Raw genomic sequence first — 23,713 nt, 5'->3', positions numbered from 1 at the left:
CATTCACTTGAGCTTGAAATTCTCTTCGTGTTACTTATAAATAATGTAAGAAAAAAAAACCTAATGAACATATTAATTTTATTTCTGAATAATGTTATTTAATTAAGAAAATTAATTCTAAACATTAAATATTAAATTGAGGTGAACTTCGTTCACCCTTAAGATATTTATTTTAAATTTTATTATAAAAAAACTTGTGTGTTGAAAATTAATTTTAATACAAATTAGATCCTCCGCATGCTACAGAATTTTTATCGGCCGAAAGTTTTGTCGGTCTTTTAATCTATGAAAGTAGGTTAGGTTAGGTTATATGGGCTGACAGTTGAATTTGTTACCGTCACACTTAGATCAATGTAGATCCCTTGTGATACCCTGAAGTATTGTAACTTCATGAAAAAGTGTTAACCTATGAATGCTATAGTTGTTCGAGCCATTTGGAGGACTTAACAAAGTTCAGTAGGCTATTGCCTGAGAGTTCCGATAGTTCTTCTAATTCATTAAAGAAAAATCTATGAAAGTAAGAACACTAGAACGATTAAGTAAACGCTGATTATAAAATTTAGCAGTAGAAAAAAAAAGTTTGTTGTGCTTCTCAATAATTGCCTTGAAACTGAAATATTTCTTACCGAGGCGACTCTTTAGTAGGCTGACTGTGCGCAAACTAGCATCCCATCCCGAAAAAAACTATCAGCCGACAGAAAGTCTTAAGTGTGCGGGAGGTCTTAGATTTACGATTTTATATTCGCCAAATATTTTGATAACTCTTTTTTTTTTGTTAAAGTAGCTTTTTTTTATTCTGATATGTACTAATCAAAAGAAAAAATTTATAGAAACGAAATATTTTCAAAATAATTTCATCCATCAAAGGTTCTTGTGTACTTGGGAAGGCTTTATGGTAATGAAGTGATTCTAAAATTGCAGGAAATAATGTCTAAAGTTAGGCGAATCGAAACATCAGAAATGTAAATGGAGCTTAAATTATTAGAAATACTCGTGCCCAATATATAAAACTAAATCAAATCCTCAAAAAGTGGTGCCAAAATTCAAAGTTAAAATTAAATGAAAAAAAAAACAATCTTTTCTTTTTGCGATACACATTATCACCGCAAAATGTAATACTCAAAACGAGTAAAAAAGGAATTTTCACACAAAACTGCCTGCCTTGATTGCTTCTTTTTTTCGATTTGAAGGAAATTCTTAGTTAAAAGTCAAGTGTTTTATTCTTAGATTTTGTGTCTTAAGTTTTCATAATCAGAAATTAAGTATGTGCAATTCGTTCATTTTATCATTTCACAAGAGCTCAATACGATCCTGGTACCTGGAGGCAAACAAATTCAGCTTTCGACCGAAATATGTAATCACAAGCTAAAAATGGATCACAAATTCCCATTGTACAAAATAAATATATCCAGGTATAAGAAATAATCCATTTTTGGCAGCACTTAAATCCATTTACTTAAAATCATCCTAATTACTACTGGATCTGTGAAAGGTTCACTTAAATCCAGGTAAATAATTTTTCGAATGCAATAAATATCCTTCGATTACTCAACAAATCATCACTCGGTTTGTAACGAGCATCAAGTGTGGACTATTAATTCCTATTGTTAAAACGTTAGTTTAATTTAAAATAATTTAAAAAGAAAGATACGAATTTACTTGTATATTTACATATATTAAAATTGATTATTTTTCTTTGACAACAAAGTTAATATGGCATTGGAGTTCGTCAAAAACTTTTTACTCCCCGATTTGGAGAAACAATCATATATACAAGACTATGTGGAAAGTACTGCCACTTTTACTGACCACTCAAATCATTCAGTAATTTCTTCGACTAATGATGAACTTAATTCGGTCGATTACGAAGCAAGCGAGTGTTCATGTACATCGTCTTCTTCATCTTGTTCAAGCGATTGTTCCTGCATATCCCAGCTCGAGATGTGTATTTCACATTTATCGGTTTCATTAACCGATTTAACTAGAAGTCTTAACTCAGATGACGGAGTGCAAAATCATTGGAGTATACCCCAAGAATTTAATTCGTGGACGGATTATAACGAAGAAGTGCCGGAAGTAGTTCGTAGATATCAAGCAAACTACAGAAAGAAACACTTTGGACTGTCCTCCGACTCAATGGAAGATGAGATGTTGCTTCAAACTGTCGTCCAGCAGAAAAATCCAAATAAAGAAGTTGAAGAGCTATTTAATAAAGAAACCGATAAAGAGGGATTGGAATTAACTACCGAGGATCTAACGAAAACTGATGAAGAATTTCAAAAAGTCATCGAAACATTCAATTCAGCTTCAATTGTGAATTAATGCAATACTTTGAATTGTTTTATACTTTGAAATATACAATTTATTGATTTCAATAAATCTTTGAATAATTAAAAAATCATTTCTGTTTAATTTATTTTTTTTTTCAACTTTATGAAGTCAAATCTGAGACATTTCTGTCATGCACGAAAAGTTGCCAATGGGCTTTTTGAAACGAAGTTTCTGTTAGAGAAGATGTTAACCCCTGTTCTGATTTTCGTTTACGAAGTTTACGAAAGCAATACTTGCGTTTTTAAAAAAGAAGTGTTCCCAGTATTTCATTTCGTTTTTAATTCTTGCGAACTATGGTGTTCTTAAGCCTATCGAGGTCCTAAAATTTTATTTTTTTGATGTTTTCAATTCGTTTAGGTTTTGGTATACCGTTTTTATATCACTGCGAAAATCAATTTCGGTAACGAATTCAATTCGGAGCGAAAATCAGAACAGGGGTGATAATTTGTTTTGGCTATCATTTTACATACATATTTTGAAAAAAAAAAAATTAACAACTCTAAGCAGCTATAACTTGTATTATACAAGATAATAATAATTTGGCTCAGAAAAACTGATAGATTGTTGAATCTTACAAAAACTTATCTAAGGGATTGAATGATAGTAGAACACAGCGATAGAATAAAAGAACTATCAATAAAGTTCAAAATAATTAATTTGGGACAATTCAGTAGAAATCAGCTGAATCAATGGAATATGTATGTGAATTGTGATAGAGATAAAACCCGGAAATTCAGACATTGTCTTCCATGTAAGAAAAAGGATGAATATCTAATCACTTTTGAAAAAGAAGAAAAAAAATAACGGAATTTGATATTTCGACATTACCTATGTCTATTGTGACATAATTTCTTTGATTATCACTAATGCGGAAAAGCGTCAACAATTAAAAAAAAAAAATACAAAAAAGCCTGTTTTTACTGCAGCCTGAATGATATAATTTCGCAAATAAGGTCAGTTCGAATTTTAAATTAAATAATTACCGATTTGACAATCAAAATGACATATTTTGGCAAAATTTTTGGCTCTCGTGAAAACAGGTTATTATCTTTAAGCCTTTTCTTCCCATTCGTACATTCAAAAATTTGGCTCACGTGCCTGTTAATATCTGTCAATGAGATCATCTTTTTATGGAAAAGTCTCTAGGCACTTTAAAAGTAAATGAAAGAATAATATATAAATAAAAAAAAACACATTAATTAACCCTTTAAAAATCAATAAGACTGCTGTAAAAAAAATTATATAATTAATAAATTCATTATTCAGGGTTACCGTTGATGTGTTTTTCTCTTCTACATTTTGTTTTGTTTTTGAAACTTTTTTAACTTTAGCTATTCATAGCATTCCCTCCACCTAATTGAGTATGCGCCAACATAAGTATGTCCTTCTTTTCCTTTGGAAATCTCAGCTCACGTCCAGCCAAACGTGCAGTCTCTAATTCTCTCTCAGCTTGTGCCAGCTCCCTACCTAATACGCCAGGATTTTCTTGTTCACGAGCAATCCAATCCAAAGCCATTTGGGCACGCATATCATCGTCTAAACTGCGATTTGAATAATGTGCAACAACCTCTTGCCGAGAGCATTGACGTTCACGCATTGCTTTAAGAGAGCCATTCCAATGTAATAGTTGAAATACTGTCATAAGTTCTTGAAATTCTAACATTGTTCGACCTTTATTGGCCTCTAACATGAATCTGTAACATATAAATACAAATAAATATCATCATTTTCTGGTTATTTTTAATATTGGACCTACCTAAAGGCACCAATGCCAGTATCGGGGCCATCACCTTCTTGAGCATCACCTTTAAATGATGCTCTAGCTTCTTGTACAGCTTTTTCAATGAATTCATCGCTTATTCTTCTTGATGGATGTTCATTGAATACCGAATTCATTAGAGCAATTTTCGCTGAACTTCGACGGGCTTCAGCTTTAGTTGGACAATTCTGGAAATATTTTAATTAGATTTTGTTATTTTAGACAAAGTTTTTTTTTTCGTTACTTGAAAACTTCCAAAACAACTTCCACCGGGCAGGGTTACATAGCAGACATATGGCTGACTATTTGATGGAACTGATTCATAGATTACCAGAGCTCCATTTTTAAGATCAGCTCCACGTGCCTGCTTCATTTGCCAGAACTCTTGAAGAGCTTCCACCACGTTAACTGAAATAAGAGAAATTAAAAATTTGTTAGCTAAGGCTGAAGATTTTAATTTGTGGAATAATTAAAAGTTTTCAGTTTAGTAAGGTTACAGTAATGCAATTTAAAAGGATCGCATAAGGGCTTGAGTTCAGACTTCTATATAGATACTTAGATACACAGTTAATTACGATTCAAAATGGTTGCAACGTTAAAGATTACTCACTAATTTTGTGTGCGGTGGTAAATAGGGCCTACATAATTTTAAATGATGGCAACTTGCAAAGGTAAAAGTGTATTAAAAACAAGCAGGTGACTTATAACAGTTGCAATGTGACAAAGATAAAATTGCTAACAAGAGGCAATTTTATAAATTCTGCAATAAATATTATTGACTGAGCTCTCTAAATAGCTTAAGGCCTATTACCCTGCCAAAGTTTAAAAAGGTTTCAAATCTGCCTTAGGAAGGCCTTATTACCGGCATATGTATGTATATCTTAATTTGTCTTTTTAACGTGACTTAAAGAAAACGTTTTTTTTTTTTTAAACATTCATAGTGAAATCAATGTAAAAAAGAGGTCCTAATTGACAACTTTCTGGTATTCCAGCTTCAATTTAATATTCACGAAGAACAATCGCACTTATCAACTTTGCGTCTTCACCCAGATAAAAGTATTCTTTTTTTATCTCATTTTCTAGCAATTGGTCTGACTTTACCGCCTTCTTAAACATTTACCCAGAGAGATTTCAGTACAAAAAATTGAGCAGTGATTTAGTTTCAACGTGGTTTGAATTTCTTTTCCTTTTAAGATATATACAAATCCACACACATCCACCATCTTAGAGTGTACTGAACATCGTCTTTTATCTTTAAATTTTATCAATCAAACTGCAATTTCCAGTTAACACTATGCACCACTAGGACCGTTGTTTTTAAACCTTTATGTCGATGATGCCGTGGCGTGAATATGTATTCGTACCTTGATGTTTGCGCGCATCCATTTAATTAGAACATAAGCGTCCAGTTCAATTCAGATTCAGATTCATGTGCATGGCTCTCTGGTTAAAGACAGAAATATAGTTTATTGGATTCAAAAGGTAGGTAGGTAGGTATCCTTCTTTAGTTTTAGTTTTTGTTTTGTTGTTGTTTTGTTGTTTTTTTTTGTTTGTTTAATTTATTCTTCGTAGATGTTTGTGTTAATTAAAACAGTTTTTCCGTGCAGCAAGCACGCAAATTAATTTACGATCGCACATTTAATCGCTATCAGAATTTGGTTATCTTCATCGTTCGAGTTGTCCGCCATTTGAAGTTCATGAGCGGTTTATATTATTTGAAATCGTTTGTCCTTTTTTTTGTTCAAAAAAAAAAAAAAAAAAAAACATCGAATCCTGTTGCTTAGAATTTACGCTGCTTTTAGCATCACACCAAATGCATTTTGTTTATTTATTTCCTGAATAAATAAACATTAATTTAGGCCAACATTTGAGAAGATTACAAGATTGAAACAGAGTGTAGGCATTTAAATGAAATTAATGAGGAGTAGATACAACGTGACGTGTCGCGTTGCTCTCGTCGTTGTGTAAAAATAGAAAAGTTTCTAGAAATTAGGAGTAAAGTGAAGTTATTGAGTTTTGAATAACATATCTTTTTTTTTTTCTATAACAATTTTTTTTTTTTTGATATATGCATATATATTTAGTTTAGACTTATAGTATTTTGTCAATGAAAATAGGCTTGACTGGTGGTCTTATACATTTTCATCATAATACGTCTTGGGGTAGAGAGAGTGATGGGAACTATCGAATAAAAACTATCAAACTATCGATAGTTGTAAAATATTCATTCATTCGATAGTTTTAAATCATTCTTTCAGTTAGATACTATTTTCATTCGAATAGTTTTTTCATTCGATAGTTTTTTTATTCGAATAGTTTTTTTAAACTATAGTTTTTTTATTCGAATAGTTTTCTTAAACGATAGTTTTTTCATTCGAATAGTTTTCTTAAACGATAGTTTTTTTATTCGAATAGTTTTCTTAAACGATAGTTTTTTCTACTTTAAATTGAATTTTACAAAAGAAAACATGTTTGCACTTTTTAAGTTTGGTAAAATTTATAAGGAAAGATTTGTATGTAAAGCTAACCAAAAAGATATCTTAAACTTGACTAATTTTTTTCTACTAACGTTTTTGATCCTGCCGAATGTAAACACTATTATCAGTGGTGAGAGTTAATAGAAAATAATATAAAAAATAAGTTGCCAGCGTCTGAAGTACAGGTCTCTCAGAACTTTAGAGTTTTATGATTTTATAAATTTAAAATAGAAATTGAAACATTTTACCTTCCATATTGAAGCTAATATTGTGTAATTCGATTCTTAAAAGCCAATGTCATTCAAATCAAAGTCTATAAAACACGACTTTTCAAACTTAAGCGTCTCAAAACAAATCTACATGCAACATAGGGTATAGATATCCAACAAACAAGGCCGGACAGCCCTACTTTAAATTGTAATAAATCATTTTTCTGAACGACATATCCAGAAATTCGCAATCAACAAAATTACACCAACGGAATCGCCATTGGTATAATGTTCACAAAAAACAATACAAAAAAAAAACAATCTCCCTACAAAGTGACAAATAGCTTCAGGGGAGTTCACTTGACTCGTATCATGATTATTGAGTTTCCCCTGGTTTTCCCCACCCTCCGTATCTGCTTATATACGTATATGAAAATGACCAACTCTGTATCTATTCATTTATGGACAACAAAAGATCAATTGAAGTCGATCAAACGATGAAATTATGGTTTTTTGCACGCTAACTAACACACACACACAGTTCAGTATTAAAAGCCAGAGGCTATCTATTCTGTTTTAGTAATAAAGTACCCAACCGCCTCCTGTTGTCATTTGCTACAAACCATTATCATCATCAGGTGGAAGAAAAGCATAATATGATTTAAGAATAATTCCATTGACACTTTCGAGTTCGAAAACGCACGCAATCTCAACCTAAACTGTTCCAAGTGGGGAAGGTGGGACAGTATGTATTTTATTTACGGCGACATTTTTGACTTTAATTTGAATGCTAAGCGAAATAAAGAATGAAAAGTGTTGATGTCCAAACTACTGTTGTTGCATATATGGATGGGTATCTTGTCTTGTATCGAATACATTTAACCGACACACCACTCCGACTCCACAGTGGGAAATTGCATGAAAAATCTATTCGATCTGAGAGCAAGTTTTATACAAAGTACAACTCTATACAACTCGTATATGACAGTTGTATAAAAATTGCAAAATGTAACGCAAAAATAATTGCATAATAATGAGTGGAAAAATTGTATGGAAAACCAATTAAAATGCATGAAGTTCTGGTCCAGTTTTGGAGAAGTAAATTTGTTGACTTTATGAGCTTGACTTAAGTGCAGTTATGCGAAATAAAGTTGATTATTTATGGCTAGGTGGCAGCTAATTGAACGCAAAATTGTCATAGTATTTGTTGTATAATATGTTATTTGGTTTGGAGACATTATTTGACAGCAAATTGATGGCATACAACTTGGATTGGGTTGATTGGACCTTAATTACTTTGCACCAATGACTAAAATTTAGTTACGAAAGACGAATCGAAAGTTAAAGCCATGGTAAAGTTTATGGATATTTGTATTGGTATTTGAAATAAGAATTCGGCGTCTAGATTGTGTTATCTTAGGTATATATGTATAGTAACGATTCTATATGAAAAATTTTATAAAATGCCCAACTTAAAAAGTTTTTGTATTTTTTAGCTAAAGTTATGATTTATCGTGGTATTTTATTTCAACAATTTTGCTGGCGCAAAGCCTAACTACAAATATTACTTCAAACTCACTAAGAACTTATGTCGTTTCCGATTGGACGTTCAGAAGTGTCCGAAAGCATGCAGAAGTCTTCTGAAAGTGTTTCATTGGCATACTGCACAAACGTTAGCAATGTTTTTGAATTTTTTTTTCATAATTAATGGTATTATTTTATATTTTCCCCATGTTTATCGAAGTGTTTTTAATGATGTTTTTCTCGTTGAAGAAGCAATCTTTTTTCTTGAAACTTGGTAGGTCTTAAGGGCTCATGATAAAGTTGATGTTCTAGAAGTTTCACGAATTACTTATTCACAGACAAAGCGGTAATGGAAAAGACGCGTACAAAGTCTTCTCCGTTACCGTCTTTGTCTGTTATTAATTTAGTTATTTTGAATTAGTTTTTTTTTTTTTGAAACTTATAGAACTTCAACTTTATAGTCGGAGAGGCGACCGTCGAGTTACTTAGCTCATTAAGTTAGAGGTTAAAATTGGTGTCAAATGAAAGATAAGTTGATACTGAAAATACAAAAATAGGGTTGCCACTTCTAAAATGGGAACTTCCATGTGGCAACCCTATTTGAAAGGAAAAATTGTTACATAACTAATACATTCATATCTTTGTTATTTGGCCAGATAAAAATTTTTTTTTAAATGCCAAACGAAAGTCAAAATATTAAAAAAAAATAATAAAATAATATAAAGAACGTAACCCTACAAATGTGGCAACCCCATTCAAATGAATACAACACTGACAAAAATCTTCTTTGAACAAAACAGTATAACTTTTTATGCACTAGAAAGCTAAACTATACGCCATATTTTAGATAATACTCCCTTCTATCTAAAAAATGTCGGGTGCCACCTCGCAAATGCAGACAAGTACTCGGCAACCCTATCCAAATGCCAAAAAACAAGTGATTTTTGCGTTTTTTAGCATTTGGATAGGGTTGCCGAGTACTTGTCTGCATTTGCGAGGTGGCACCCGACATTTTTTAGATAGAAGAGAGTCTAAGCTAAACAGGATGTATTTTATAGCCTTTAACTCTATCAAATATTATACACTTTGGCCAAAAAACAAGTGATTTTTGCGTTTTTTAGCATTTGGATAAGGTTGCCGAGTACTTGCCTGCATTTGCGAGGTGGCACCCGACATTTTTTAGATAGAAGGGAGTATTATCTAAAATATGGCGTATAGTTTAGCTTTCTAGTGCATAAAAAGTTATACTGTTTTGTTTAAAGAAGATTTTTGTCAGTGTTGTATTCATTTGAATGGGGTTGCCACATTTGTAGGGTTACGTTCTTTATATTATTTTATTATTTTTTTTTAATATTTTGACTTTCGTTTGGCATTTAAAAAAAAAATTTATCTGGCCAAATAACAAAGATATGAATGTATTAGTTATGTGACAATTTTTCCTTTAAAATAGGGTTGCCACATGGAAGTTCCCATTTTAGAAGTGGCAACCCTATTTTTTTATTTTCAGTATCAACTTATCTTTCATTTGACACCAATTTTAACCTCTAACCTTATGAGCTAAGTAACTCGACGGTCGCCGCTTGGACTATTATCATGAGCCCTTAAGACCCACCAAGTTTCAAGAAAAAATATTGCCTCTTCAACGAGATAAACTAAATAATAAGCGTGAAAATGTCCTAAAATGCAAATGGAATGTCCGTTATTTTAAGTATTTTTTTTCCTTAAAATAAAACAAAACAGTACTCAAAGTGAATATTTTTTATAAATTTAATAATGGTGTTGCCTCTATTATGTGATATAATAATTGATTTATTATTTTTTTTCACATACTAGGTATGTGAAGAAAAATTTTTTTTTTTTAAATTCATATATTTTACTTCGAAAAACCACAAAGCGCCTTTTAATTAGATTTTTTTATTTTATATTTTTCATCAGAAAAATAATATTACCAAAGGTTTTTTTTTCAGGTTATGGTAACCTTGAATCCATACAAAAGAAATTTAATCTCTTTTTTGAAATGGTGCCCCTCTTCGTTTACGTTTTCAATACTGTTTGATTTAAATTTAATATTCTTGTATTAAATGAAAAGAAGACCAAGATAAAGTTGTAATTAAGGTGCCTAGGAATTAGTTTTTAATTAAAAATGATTTTATTTTATTAATTTTGATTACATTTTAATGTTTTTGTATTCAAAATAAGGTTGTAAATACAAAAATATTTAAAATTAATTAAACATTTATTTAAAAACTGTGTTATGAAATCGAAATATTGAAAACTAATTTGTTTAGTATTGAAAAAGGCCTAATTCCAAAGGTTGTCTTTAAAACTACGACTGATTTTTAACCGTGAATCTAAATATTCCAACCATTGTAAAAACGCAAAGTTATGGAAATATAGAAAGATTCAGAATTAGGTAATTTCTTGGTTTAACTTGCTCAAGTTATAAAAACCAATGTCTACAATGTATAATCAGCCAGTTACTCTTTAACTCCCATCACTAAAAATATATTTTTATGAGCTGAAAAAAAAGAACCAAGGCTGTTATTATCTCAAACACTAGAATTTCTACATACACTTTAAATCATATTTTTAACCCATAACTTCATCAGCACGGCTTCAGTCGTCACTTCCTATCACCATTGACTATAGGAATGGGTTAGTGATGTGTGCTGGTAAAAGTAGGTTAAACACTCATTATTCGTTATCATAAATTTTAATTGTTACTGACACCTTAACAGGTCCATATTGTATCTCTGGCCATTATATTCCCAGCACATAACACTTACATATGTTTATTTTGTGTAATAAATTAAAGAATTTGTCAAATTGCTAAACAATAAATTTTATACCTTTAATCTCTGTTGTTCCCTCTTCTAGGACGTACATATACAAACATACATACATAACATATGTAATGAATTTTAAATGCGTCTTTTTTTTATTTTAAATTTATTAACTTCAAACATGAAATTCACAAGATACACAACACAATCTTCACATACAATGTTGTGCTACATATCTAGTAAAGCTAGAACTTGAAATAGTGTTGGACGACCACGACAACAACACACAGCGAAAAACCCATCTAATGTTATAATGAATAGCCAACCTCCAATACTCGCCAATCCCACTTCGATGCTTCTCTAAAGATTTTCGAGATTGAGTGAAACGAATTAAATTTGTTAAACCATGCAAATTTCTATTAATGAACCAGTTTTATTGGCGTTGAGGATATAAACACTCTAATTCACATGAATACGGTCTTAATGTTTGTTTTCTGAAGCTTGAGAAATACAAAAATCAAAGTTTTAGAAAATAAAATGATTGGTATTTTTGGAAAGATTTTTGTATAGCCATGTATGAGATGTGCAATTTTTTTAAAAGTACATAGTAGCTGTTTTGCAGTTTTTTAAAACTTGTAATTACGATGTCAAAACAAAATCTTTTAGGTATTAAGAAAGAACTTATTTTAAGACACTTTACTTGCTTATAAATTTTAAAAACCACAGATGCTGAAATGGTCCTGTGGCTCTGGTGGTAGACTTCAATGATTAGATGATTTTTGTACAAAGAAATGACATATCGCATTGGCAAACTAAGCTCAACAAGTTTTTAACAAAGGATTATTTCAAAATCTACTTCGATAAATAACTTACTCATTTCTTAACGATTTGATAATCTCAGAAATGTTTCAAATTACAAAAAAGGAAATGTTTTCTTAAAAGCATCTTTCACGAAAATAAAAAAAAAAAAATAATGCTACAATCTAATGATGCGGAGCGTTGTTTAAGAGAAAAATAGTATCAGCCACATTACAAATACAACTCATTCGCACAAATTAACCTACTTTAAGGTATAAGGCACTTTTCAACTTTTCTTTCACTTTTAATTGATCTTTAGATTTAATTTGCATCCTAACTGTAATACGAGTGTAGGTATATCTAAAACGTTGATATGTGAGCATGTTTTTTTTTTTTTTCAAAAGATAGTGCATTCGAATAGTTGCCAGTTGAAGAAAATTTTGGAAAACAAAATAAACAATAAAACATACTTTTAAGAAATAAAGATGATGGTTTAAAAGTTTTAAGGTTTTTGGTATTTTTTTTTCTTACTCGCATGATATCGATTTAAGCAGCTCCTGATGAAAGAATTTTAAGTTTTAAAAAATTGTTCCATATTTAAGTAACTCGCAAAAGGAAAAGCAATTTTCAATTTTGGTTGAATTCGATCGAATCATGCTCGCATTTTTTCCATATAAAAAATTCTAAGTAGATTGTTAGTAAGTTTTCTTTAGCTAAAAACAACGGTTGTGCCAATTGGATTGTATCTTCTAGCATATCTATCTAGGGGCTACCTACTCAATTTTCAAAAATATGAGTTCGATATTTTTTTTTCTAAATTACACTGTCGATGTCGGTCGCTTGAATATGTCCAGTCCTTTTTAAAAGTTTAGCAGATTTTTCAAGACATAATATTCAACTTTATCCTTTTGAATTTTGATTTCATATTTCTTGGAGTCCATTCAAAAGATTGCTTAGTAACTTAACCTCTGTCAATCATTAGTTCATGCTAAGGGGCTTTGGGGACTGACTTTTAAATTTAAAATAGGGACAAAAATGAAGCCTACACAATAAAAATGTGGGTCTCTAAAATTTTGTATTGTTATCGTTGGTTTTTTTTTCTGTTTACACTAAATGACCTTTATATCTTCGATTATTTATAGGTATATATCCAGGATAACCCTATATCTCGGGACATCTATGTCTCGAAGGCCACGTATTATTGACACATCTGATACCGCGGCAGTTGCGAATCTAGTTCTTATGCTTAAAATAATAAGATTGTTCCCCAAAACGTCATTCCATCCTCACATCTTTAGAAATAATAACACAATGGGTTATTTTCTTTCCTGAAATTTTGAAAAATTTTAGCCATCGAGGTCCTTAAATTTTTTTTTATCTCATAACCACCTTTTTACTTGCGATATAGGTACTATATTATCAAGTTATGCATTCGTACAAAAAAAAAAGTTGAGATAACATTTTTCCATGACATTACGATGGTAGAGAATGCCAAAAAAGTGGGTCCCGGAAGTCCGTCTGTCTGTCTGTCAGTCTGTCTGTCTGTCTGTCTGTATAAGGAGCTACAGCCTAAACTGATGGACCGATTAATGTCAAACTTGGTATGTAGCGTTATTTAGCGACTCTCCAGAGTGGTTTTTGGAATTAATTTTTTTGGACCAAAAAAACGGTACATGTCATATACCGATTTTAGTAAAATTGAAATGTCTCAAAAACGGCTCCAACGATTTTGTTTAAAAAATTCAAATGTAAGTTTTAAGCTAAGGCCTATCTTTCAATGAAAAAAATTTTTTTTTGAAAATCATTATTAACGGTACCTGCCATAGAACGGTTTTTTTTTCAAATCCGATTATCTCCGAAACTACTTTTTCGATTTCAACAAAACTTTTTGTGAAGAAGCATTTATATCATTTAAATATAAACCAAAAATAAAATTTCCAAAAAAATAATTTTTGGATTTTTAAAAAAATTTTGAAAATTTGTTTTTGAAAAATCAAATTTTCGAAAACGGGACATTGAATTTTTTTGAAATTTTGCTTTTAGATGTTGATTAAAGATTTCTACAAAATGGCATACCAATTTTATTTTAAAACTTTTTTTCCAAAAAATTATTTATAAAAAATTAGTTTTTTTAAAAACGGCTCTAACGATTTTGAAATTTTTTTTTTCTAAAAATGCATGTTAATATATCAAACAAAACTGCATACTTGTTTTGGAGGACAATTCAATTTTAGATTTTATTTTATTTTTTTAAAAAACGAATTTTATTTTTTTTTTCCAAATTTCTATATAAAAAGTCTTAAAAAATTAAGCAACTTTAACTCTAAGAGCAAGTTCGTGCGACCCAGTCGTGCATTTTATTTTTAATTCAAACAAAAAATAAAGATTTTACAATTCTGAGAACTAGGTGGCGCTAAAGTCACTATTTTCGTTATCCTCAATCAAGGGTTCAGATTTCGTAAATATGACAGTTTTACGCAAATTTGAGGAAAATTTGAGGGTTTCTCTGCAAAATTTCGGTTCTTAATTGAGCGTTTAGAACCGTGATTTTTACTGCAGACAAAGAAAAACAATCGTATCTCTTTTATCTCTTTGAACCAGTTCCGAGATAATGCCATCTTAGGGACATTAGTTACTCCACTATTGACAAAAATCCAAGAAGGCATAACAATCTTATATTTATAGTTGTAGTTTATGGGTTTAGTTTATGCATTCAGTTAGCAACCTTTATTAACTATTCAAATAAGATATTTCTTTGTAACAACAGTAAAAACCACTTCCGCTTACGTAATCTCTTCTTTTAGACTGAGATAATTATATTGACATTGAAGCAACATGGTTTCCGAGTTCCAAAATTCATGCAACATTGAAGGGAAAATAGAATGACTGATAGTTTTATAAATGATATTGGATACCGTTTAGTGGGTGGAGTTAATTAAGATCTTTCATTTCTTTTAACCCGAACCACACAAGTGTACAATTTCAAGACACCAATATAGTTAACAGGAAATATAAATTATCACCAAGTTAAGCAGAACTAAAAAAAAAAAAAATAAAACAAAATATTGCTGTCGAATGTGAGAATGTGTAGGATGAAGACGATGCGCGTTTTGAAGGTATCAGCTTCTGGATGTTTTTCTTAAATAAAATTCTATTAAGAAATTTCATTTTAAATGTGAATTTCATTTCAATTTGGGACGATATTTGTTTAGATTTGAATATAAATTGTTTAATTAGTTAAATAATAATCATTTGGTTAAAGGTAATAATGAATTTATGTATGAAAATTAACAAAAATATTAGGTGATAGGGCAAATCCAAGATGATAACTTTATTTATATTCTTATACTCGAAAGGGCCAATCGAAGTTTGTTGTTTTGTTTTTGTTTTCTTTTAAAATGATGTCATTATAAGTTTATTTGATTTGGTCAATATTAATATTGATTGGTAGATTAATTCAAATTTTGAAATATGAGAAGATTATTAATATTGATTTAGTGAATATTTTGATTTTGTGCCCTTTTCACATTTTTGTATGAATTATAGTGATGTCAAAAAAGATGACATTAATGGTGATGGGTTATTAAGAAAGAAATGAAATTAATTTTAGTAAGATACAATTGTTGTTAACATTATGATGACGATATTCTTTGTGAAGGCAAACCCATCAGCCACATAATTAGAGAAAAAAAAAATTAAATTAATAGATAAATAATCTTGTTGATAACCTCTAAACTTGCTTTCTTTATGTTACTTCAACCTTGTTCTTTCTGAATTCAAAACAATCAAAATTATGACAAAAATTGTGTTCGTTTTTTTTTTTTTTTTTGTTTATATGTATAAATCACGATTAAGTCTAGAATGTCCTCTGAGCCAAATATCAGATTAAATCTCTGTAAAATTGCCATGACCAAAATGCTGTCTGATTAGCCAACAACAATTCAAAATCGGGAAAGAAAAACTGTTCGCTGAATGTAAAAGAGGAGGCATGGCATACATAAAATCTTTTCCCACTTTACATTTCTTCATTTCAGCCTACTCATCTGTATTCTTTCTACATAAATAGAAGTAATAAAAAGACAACTAATAGAGTGTTGTAGCACAACTTAATTTTTAAAGATCTAAGGAACCTCATTAATTTTACAAAGATTTCAGATTAGATTAAAACAAGTCTACTTGTCTGAATTGGATTAATTGTGTAGGTTTGAAATAACTACGCAAAAAATTGTAGATTGTACAAGTATCTAATCTGCTATCTAACATATCTAACGACCTTACTATTTTATTCCAGAATATTATCTTAATGATTTAGAGAAATTCGCAGTCTAATTTAATTGAGACCAAGAAGGAATACCTTTATATTGTTATGCATAGTTAATATAAATTCCGATATTCCTATATGTTTTTATTTTTGAATATCAAACATAACACTGGTTGGCAAAAAAAAAAAAAGTCGGGAACAAGAACTGTATAAGGTGATTTAAGTTAACTTGAGTGTGCTGCTTTCAAAACTGTTTACAGAATTATTCCATCACGTTTAGTTTTTGAGCTTTACTAATCACTTTTTTCGACATAAAGTCTCAAAAACTAATTTTGAATGAAATGCTTTTTGTTTTGATGTTTGATCTTAAATATATATTTTAATATTAATTTTAAAAATAAATAAAATATTACTTTTCAAAATAAAAATGTGAAAATTTGTCTTCGATTCGGAATAAGCACATGCAAATCCCTTAGATTTTTTGGTATCAAATAAACGATATACAGGGTGATTCAGGAGTAATGTGCTAAAAAGGTAGAGCGTGTAGGTTAGTTCCAGACAAGAAAAAAATCGTATGGGAGGGGGGGGGGTCTATTCCCCCTCGTTTAGCCGGGAGGGGCAATTTAAAATACATTTTTTTTTTTGCTTTCCCCATATTCTTAACCATTGAAGAACAAAATTCAAACTAAAAAAATAATGAAATTTCAAGAGATTTTCAGTTGGGAGTTTTTTTATTCAGAATAGGCCTGATTATGACGATTACAACTCAACTTCAACTTTTTGAATCGTTATACCTACCTAAGAAACAGTGGGTCTTAGGAAAAAAAGTGTCATGACACTTTTTATATATAATAACCTGGTCTACAATTCTTGCATTGAAATTTTTTTGAAAATCGTGAAAATCGTGAAAATTGCTGAAAATCGTGAAAAACCATTTTTTGTGACCTTTGAACCCAAGTAAAATTTTTTCCAGGTCACGGATCGATGAGGACTTTTTAGATTTAGTTTATGATGGTGTTTCCAACAATACTACTAATTTTTAGCATGGTGGGAATTAATGTAACCTCACCCCCTTATTTTGGTCTAATTTGACCGGACTATATTGCCTTAAAGCTAGAATCAATGGGCGGCGAGCACCCCAGATATAGTAAGAAAAATTCTCAGGTAAGTTTACGGGTGTTATCAATGAAAAAAGTTGATCAATTCAGGGTTAATATCTGTATACTGTATTATTTTATTGTATCCTTATTTAAGTCTGAATGTTTAAAAAATAATTGGCGAATGGTTAGTGTTTCATAAATTAATTTATCAACAAGTCCAGCCACGTAAAAACAGAAAATAAAGAGGGTTTTTAGAAAAAAGTAGTTTCGGTTTTTTGTTAATATCTCGAAAATGGCAAGATATTTTTGAATTTGGTTTTCTGTTTTTGTTCAAAAATAAATAAGAGCATTGAATATTAAAAACTAAATTAGTACTTAATTACATAAAGTTTTGAAAAAAAATGTTTGAAATTTTTTTTTTATTTTTTTTTCAAAATTTTGATTTTAAACATTAATTTTTCAAAAACTGTGCTATAAAATGGCTTTGTTTACAATATTTGTAAGAGACTAGGGTTTTTGCTTTACAAAAAGGTATAGCACTTTATTGTTAGTACAACCGTTGATTTTTAATAATTTTTTTTCTAAAATAAGTCTTTTTTTTTTTAAATTGTCCCTCCCGGTTAAACGAGGGGGAATAGACCCCCCCCATCCCATACGATTTGTTTCTTGTCTCGACCTAACCTACACGCTCTAGCTTTTTGGCACATTACTCCTGAATCACCCTGTATATTGTAGGTACTTGTCTGAATTGTTAACATCGTTTGATATAAAGTATCTCATTTTTTTGCTGGAATAAGCCAAACTTCAATGAATAGCAACGCATAGTGTCATATTTAAAAAAAAATGGATTCAACACTTTTATAAATTTGACTCACTGAAGTTTTTTTTTCGAAGATAAAACTTAAGCTTCGAAATACTTGTCAAATCGGATTCACTTTTATTTTAATTTTAATAGAAATTCAGCTTTCAATTATGGAGTTAGTTTAACATTTTTATTTGCTTGAATAACTTTACATTGATTCTTCTCTTTAAGATCGCAAGATGATAAACCGGGCATTAGGCAATGTTTACTAGTTCACTGGCGAGGCGTCATCATATCTGTCTTGCCTTTAATATTTTTAATCGCTACGTTTATCAATGATACTCTGGTAAATTTGAATATATGTATGTATTTCTTTAACAAATAAATAATTTCTATTATTTCTTGTTTTAGCCATTTCGCTGTCTATATGTCATAATTTCCATGTTTATTTGTTGGTTGACAGAAATATTTCCGTTTGCAATAACTGCAATGTTCCCAATTGTTGCATTTCCATTGATGAACATACTAGTGGGTTAAATTTAAAAAATATTACAAATGCTGACAAAATATTGTTTTATTTTTTAATTTTTAGAGCTCCGATAAAACATGTTCATTATATTTCAAAGAAACTTTGGTAATGTTTATAATAAGTATTATGATAGCCTTAACAATGGAATTTACAAATCTACACACTCGATTGGCTATTAATATCATTAAGTTTTATGGGTCTTGTCCAAGGAGGTATAAATAGTTTAAAATAAAAAATAAAAACAAATTCATAAATTTTCTATATTCTACAGGTTGCACCTTCTTTTAGTTGTGGTTACAGCTTTTCTTTCAATGCTTATACCAAATGCTGCCTGTGTAGCTTTGATGTATCCTTTGACGAACGCTATTTTGGATAGACTTTCAAGTGTAGGTTTGGAAATCAAAAGTTTCACTACCAGATATTAGTTTAATTGCTTTTATCATAATAAAAGAAATACAAAAGTTCTGACATTATATATTAAACTATCACTTACATATCTTCATTTTTTCAGCAAGGAATGTGTAAACTATATGAAGATGATAGCGCAGATACCCCCAAAACAGAGTATGCTACTAATTTAACTTTTTTATTATGAAAGACTAAAAAACAAATTTTTCAAAATTTAATTTCTAGAAAAAAACCTTCCAAATTAGCAATTTGTTTTTATTTAAGTGTTGCTTATGCATCTTCAATGGGCGGTAGTGCAAATTTAATGGGAACTCCAGCAAATCTCGAATTCATCGAAGTTTATGAAGAGTAAGGTGTTTTATTGACTCAAATAAAAAGTATTTTAACTTGACTATTTGCAATTTAAGTAAATTCCCTGATAGCCCCGATGACATTGACTTTGGGAATTTTTTATCATATGCCTTGCCACAAATGATTGTTTACACAGGTTTGATGTATTTAGTTATGGAATTTACGCACATGGGACTGTTTCGGTATAAATGTTTTTCTTCTTAGCTTTTATTTAAATTTTTAATAAGTTTTGAAAACTAATTTTTTCATAAAGATCCAAAAGCCCAGAAGCAATGGCTTTGCGGTTTAGTAGTGAGGAAAAATTAGCTGCGCAACGAATGGCAAATGATAAGTACGAAGAAAATGGTTCCATTAATGTGAGCCAGTGCATTACGGCAACACTTATCATTGCTATGATATGCATGATTTTTACCAGGGAACCTGAATTTTCTGAGGGATGGGGAGAACTTGTAAACGGAAAGTAAGTACCATTTCTGAATAAAATTTGATTATTAATTTATAAGAGGTATTATTTCGAAGGAAATTCGAATTTTTTTTCCAATTTGTTCCAAATATTTGAGATATTCGTTCCAAATGACACTTTGGAGCAATATTTCATTGAAATGAAACGCACATTCATGTAATGCAAGTAAAAATAAAACAAATAGATATAACAGAGTATTATATTGAATTCTGAATTTGTGAAATTTGTGTTAGTTGAAATTTTAATTTCAAACAAAAGAGTTGAGGTACAAACCTGATAATAATAATGACAACAGAGAAATGACCTCGAAGGATTTGATTCATGCTTCAACGTACTAGGCTTTAATTGATTAATATGCATTTCTTATTTACTCGCATACAAAATTTTGTTTAGAAACATTTCTGAATTTGCTTATAGGTACCTATACAATTTTTTAAAAGACTAACAATTTAATTTTGTAACCGAAAATACTAGTCTCTTTATTCTTAAACTCGTACCTACTTTTGAATATTTTTCATTATAAAAACTTTCTTTTTTTTGTAGAGAAGTTTTAAACGCCTCTGTTACCACAATTATCATATTTTTGATATTCAGTTTGCCAGCAAAGATAACATTTCTGAAATGTTGGGATGGTAAGTTAAAATTTCATTTTTAACTTTTTTTATTCATCAAATTTATCTTAAAAAATCGATTTACCTTTAGTAAGCTCAGTTGGAACAACACCTGCATTGTTGAATTGGAAATTTGTGAATTCAGTTCTTCCTTGGAATTTAGTTTTTATCATTGGTATAATTTGTAATATTCTTTGTATAAAATTGAAATAAAACTGAAATAGTAATATTTTCAAAGGTTGCGGAGGAGCGATTGCTGAAGGCTGCAAAACCAGTGGATTTCAATCACTTCTTGGAGACTCACTTTCATGCTTAAAACATCTGCCAGCTCCTTTGAGCTTATTAATTGCAATCATATTTATGGAAATATGTACAAACTTAACAGTTAATGCAGCAGTGATTAGTGTAATCGCACCAGGAGTTTTACAATTGGTAAATATATGGAATTTTTGTGAGTAATATTAAAAAAAGAGATATTTTTAAATTGAAAACAGGCTGCAGAGTCAAAAGCTCATCCTTTGTACTTTATGTTTCCCGTTGGTTTAGCTGGAAGCATGGCATTTTTAATGCCATCAGCAACAGCTCCAAATGCATTAATGGCAGCATATGCCAATATTAAGCCCTGTGACATGGTAAGAAGTTTTACAATTACTTTTTTTTTTGAATTTTTCTTTTCTAATATATAGATTTTTGTAGGTTTTAGCTGGAATCGGACCATCTATTGCGTCAGTAATAACAATTTATATTTTTTCACAAAGCTGGGCATTATTGATTTATCCTGATTTGCTGAAATATCCTGAATGGGCAGATGGAAATGCAACTCTTCCAATTGTTGAAGATAATGAATAGATGTTAATATATTCCAATTGTTTGTTTTACTAATTTTAGTTTATGGATAAAAACATGCACAAAAAATGTGACTGCAATATTTATTTTTAAAGGGGTCTTACATTTCCAGCCTTGAACTGATGGAAAGGGAGAGCTTGTAGCAATCATTGTGAAACCTTGCTGAACTTGAATTGGAAGCTTTATAATTCCCCCGGGGAAGTCAATGTTGTCTAAATGGTAAGTAGTCATTTAATAAACATTTCTGCATAAGACATGCTAGCTTGTTTTCTATACTATACTAAAAATTATCAAAATCCAATTATCTTGGTATCTTGTTTTTCACAATCTATTAGTCAGTAGAAATAATCATAAATTTCGTTTGAAGCTGCCAACTCTAGGTACTGAGTGCTAACTTTTTTGAACGCCTAATTTGTGCGTTAACAATTTTCAAGTTAAATACAGGTTTAAACTAAAGATTTTTGTAGAAGATAATTTTTCCATCAATATTTACAAGATCTCATAAATTAATTAATGAATCTGACTTTTAATCTATAGACAAAACTTCGAGATTATAATTAAGTAATAAAAATTAAGTCATTCACAAAATTTAAATACATATCACAATATGTTTCAAACTACGTACTTTGTGGTGGATACTTAGCAACAGTTACAATTATGTATATGTAATGTACGTATGTGTTGTTCATGTTCAAGATTTTAATTTTGTCCAACATGATTATTCAACAAGTCAATGGGTTTGTTTTTGTAAATTTCCATCAAAACCAGGAAAATTTATAAACTAATTGCAAGAATTTTATCTCAAATCAACCGACTACTCAGCGATTGTAATTGAGTCATTTACTACAAGACAAAAAAGCACTTCGATACGGAGATATATTTATATACCTACCTATGTTAAAACATGTTTGAGGAAATAATATAGCTGTCTCTTGCGAGAATTTAAAATTAAAATTTTGCTATTTATGTTTTATTTTTAAGTAGATATTAACTATTTTTGTTTTGAATTTTCCGACACCTTTCTGTTTTAAGATGTTTAATCCAATCATTCTGATAAAAATGTTCTCTTAATGTCGAAATTAAATAAATAAAATGGTCCGAAAAGATTCAGAAACAAATTTTCAAACTCCCTAAATGGATTCATGTCAATTCACTTAAAAAATGCAATGCTTTTGTGCCTTTGTTCCATAGATGTTTTTGGTCTTAAAAAAAAAAAACAATTTTGGAAATAGATATCTAAAAATCCCTTAATAAAATTTAAATAAAATTGCCTGACTACGGGTATATGTTTTTAGATGCAAAACTGTAAAAGTTAATATTCCCCTAAAATATTAAAATCACAATCCAAGACCAAAATTTTGCGTCTTGGTAAGGTATGACAGCATGGTAGGCCCACTGTAATACCTTTGGCAGTGCACTTATTTTTTTTACCAAAAATTGTTAAAGCCGTTTTTGATAAAAAAAAATAATTTTTGGTTAGGTCAAATAGAAAGTACCTACAGTTGATTTTGATCCTGAAAAAAAATTCAATTTCGCCTCTAGGGAATCTTTTGTCATTTTACTTGCGCTAAAGGTATTACAAATATTTAACTAAATGTTTAGTAACGTCGGTAGTAAAAAGTACTTTAACCATTAAATATTGCCGATGTTGCCGTGTTGTTTGTTTTTAAATGAAATTTAAGTTTCTTGTGAACAAAAATTATTTTTTTGTTTAAATATTTTAAATTCAATAATATCAAAAGATTGTCCTGGGGTGGAATCGTGTAAGATGATTTTTGATAGTTGACTGTCAAATTCAAGAAAATTCGTCTGTGTAAGATGATAGTCAAAAGTGACTATCATATTTTTTTGACTTTTTCAGCTGACACCTATTTAGGTGTCAATTTGATACAATTTAACATTTGTAGCATATTTTTTTCATGGTTTTCGTGGTGTTTTTACTTTGTTTGGGAAAAATGAATATTTTTGTGCCTGTGCAATTATTTTAAGACTACAAAATTAAAATAAAGTAACTGAATATGAAATAGAAAATAGAAGAGTCAGACTTGAGGAACAAATTAAATTATATTTTACATCCCCGACTCAAAGTAATGTGCAATCACACCTTTGTACACAAAAAAAAATAATTTGAAATAATATTTAGTGCTTTTTATAGACTCGTACAAAATTTTCGAATAACATAAGATACTTTTTATGAGTATAATACACATTTTGGATCTGCCTTCTGAATTCAAAGTTTACACAATATTTTGTGGGATTCTTTGCAAGCGATCCTTTTCGAGTTGTGTTTGCTGGATAGATATTAAAGTTATAAATTATTATTTTAAGCGTTTTAAAAAATATTAACTCACGTTTTTAATAATTGTCTTCTCAATTATTGTAGCTATGGAAGTGAAAAACTGAAACTCTGCATTGTTTTTTTTTTTAATTTAATGACGTTTGACAGATGTCAAACCGAAGT

The 23,713-nt window shown here is 29.9% G+C and overlaps 2 protein-coding genes across 8 annotated transcripts in view; one reads left to right on the top strand and one right to left on the bottom strand.

The window, feature by feature from the left end:
* Nucleotides 1–2,385: 2,385 nt before the first annotated feature.
* LOC129913068 (protein limb expression 1 homolog) overlaps nt 2,386–23,713 on the bottom strand; it is a 51,467-nt gene continuing 30,139 nt past the window's right edge. For all 4 annotated transcript variants that reach the window (XM_055991489.1, XM_055991488.1, XM_055991485.1 and 1 more), the window contains 3 exons: nt 4,335–4,498; nt 4,088–4,278; nt 2,386–4,025 (listed from right to left, as the gene is read on the bottom strand). In XM_055991489.1, coding sequence (XP_055847464.1) covers nt 3,659–4,025; nt 4,088–4,278; nt 4,335–4,463 — 687 coding nt within the window. In that variant the 5' untranslated portion in view covers nt 4,464–4,498 and the 3' untranslated portion in view covers nt 2,386–3,658. The remainder of the gene's footprint in view (nt 4,026–4,087; nt 4,279–4,334; nt 4,499–23,713) is intronic.
* Nucleotides 18,096–23,713, top strand: part of LOC129913067 (protein I'm not dead yet-like) — a 45,052-nt gene continuing 39,434 nt past the window's right edge. Inside the window, exons 1-15 of one of the 4 annotated variants that reach the window (XR_008771973.1) lie at nt 18,096–18,219; nt 18,276–18,390; nt 18,456–18,572; nt 18,637–18,785; nt 18,845–18,959; nt 19,085–19,137; nt 19,207–19,329; nt 19,389–19,514; nt 19,586–19,792; nt 20,339–20,427; nt 20,498–20,581; nt 20,645–20,838; nt 20,901–21,038; nt 21,103–21,274; nt 21,346–21,471. Coding sequence is in view for 2 of the 4 variants with exons in the window: in XM_055991483.1 (XP_055847458.1) it covers nt 18,215–18,219; nt 18,276–18,390; nt 18,456–18,572; nt 18,637–18,785; nt 18,845–18,959; nt 19,085–19,137; nt 19,207–19,329; nt 19,389–19,514; nt 19,586–19,792; nt 20,339–20,427; nt 20,498–20,581; nt 20,645–20,838; nt 20,901–21,038; nt 21,103–21,255 (1,668 nt within the window). In the remaining 2 variants the exon portion in view is untranslated. The other 3 variants (XR_008771974.1, XM_055991483.1, XM_055991484.1) reach the window with 3 other exon arrangements.

Source organism: Episyrphus balteatus, chromosome 3, assembly GCF_945859705.1.
Source record: "Episyrphus balteatus chromosome 3, idEpiBalt1.1, whole genome shotgun sequence".
Taxonomy (NCBI): domain Eukaryota; kingdom Metazoa; phylum Arthropoda; class Insecta; order Diptera; family Syrphidae; genus Episyrphus; species Episyrphus balteatus.
This window is presented reverse-complemented; position numbering and strand designations above follow the sequence as displayed.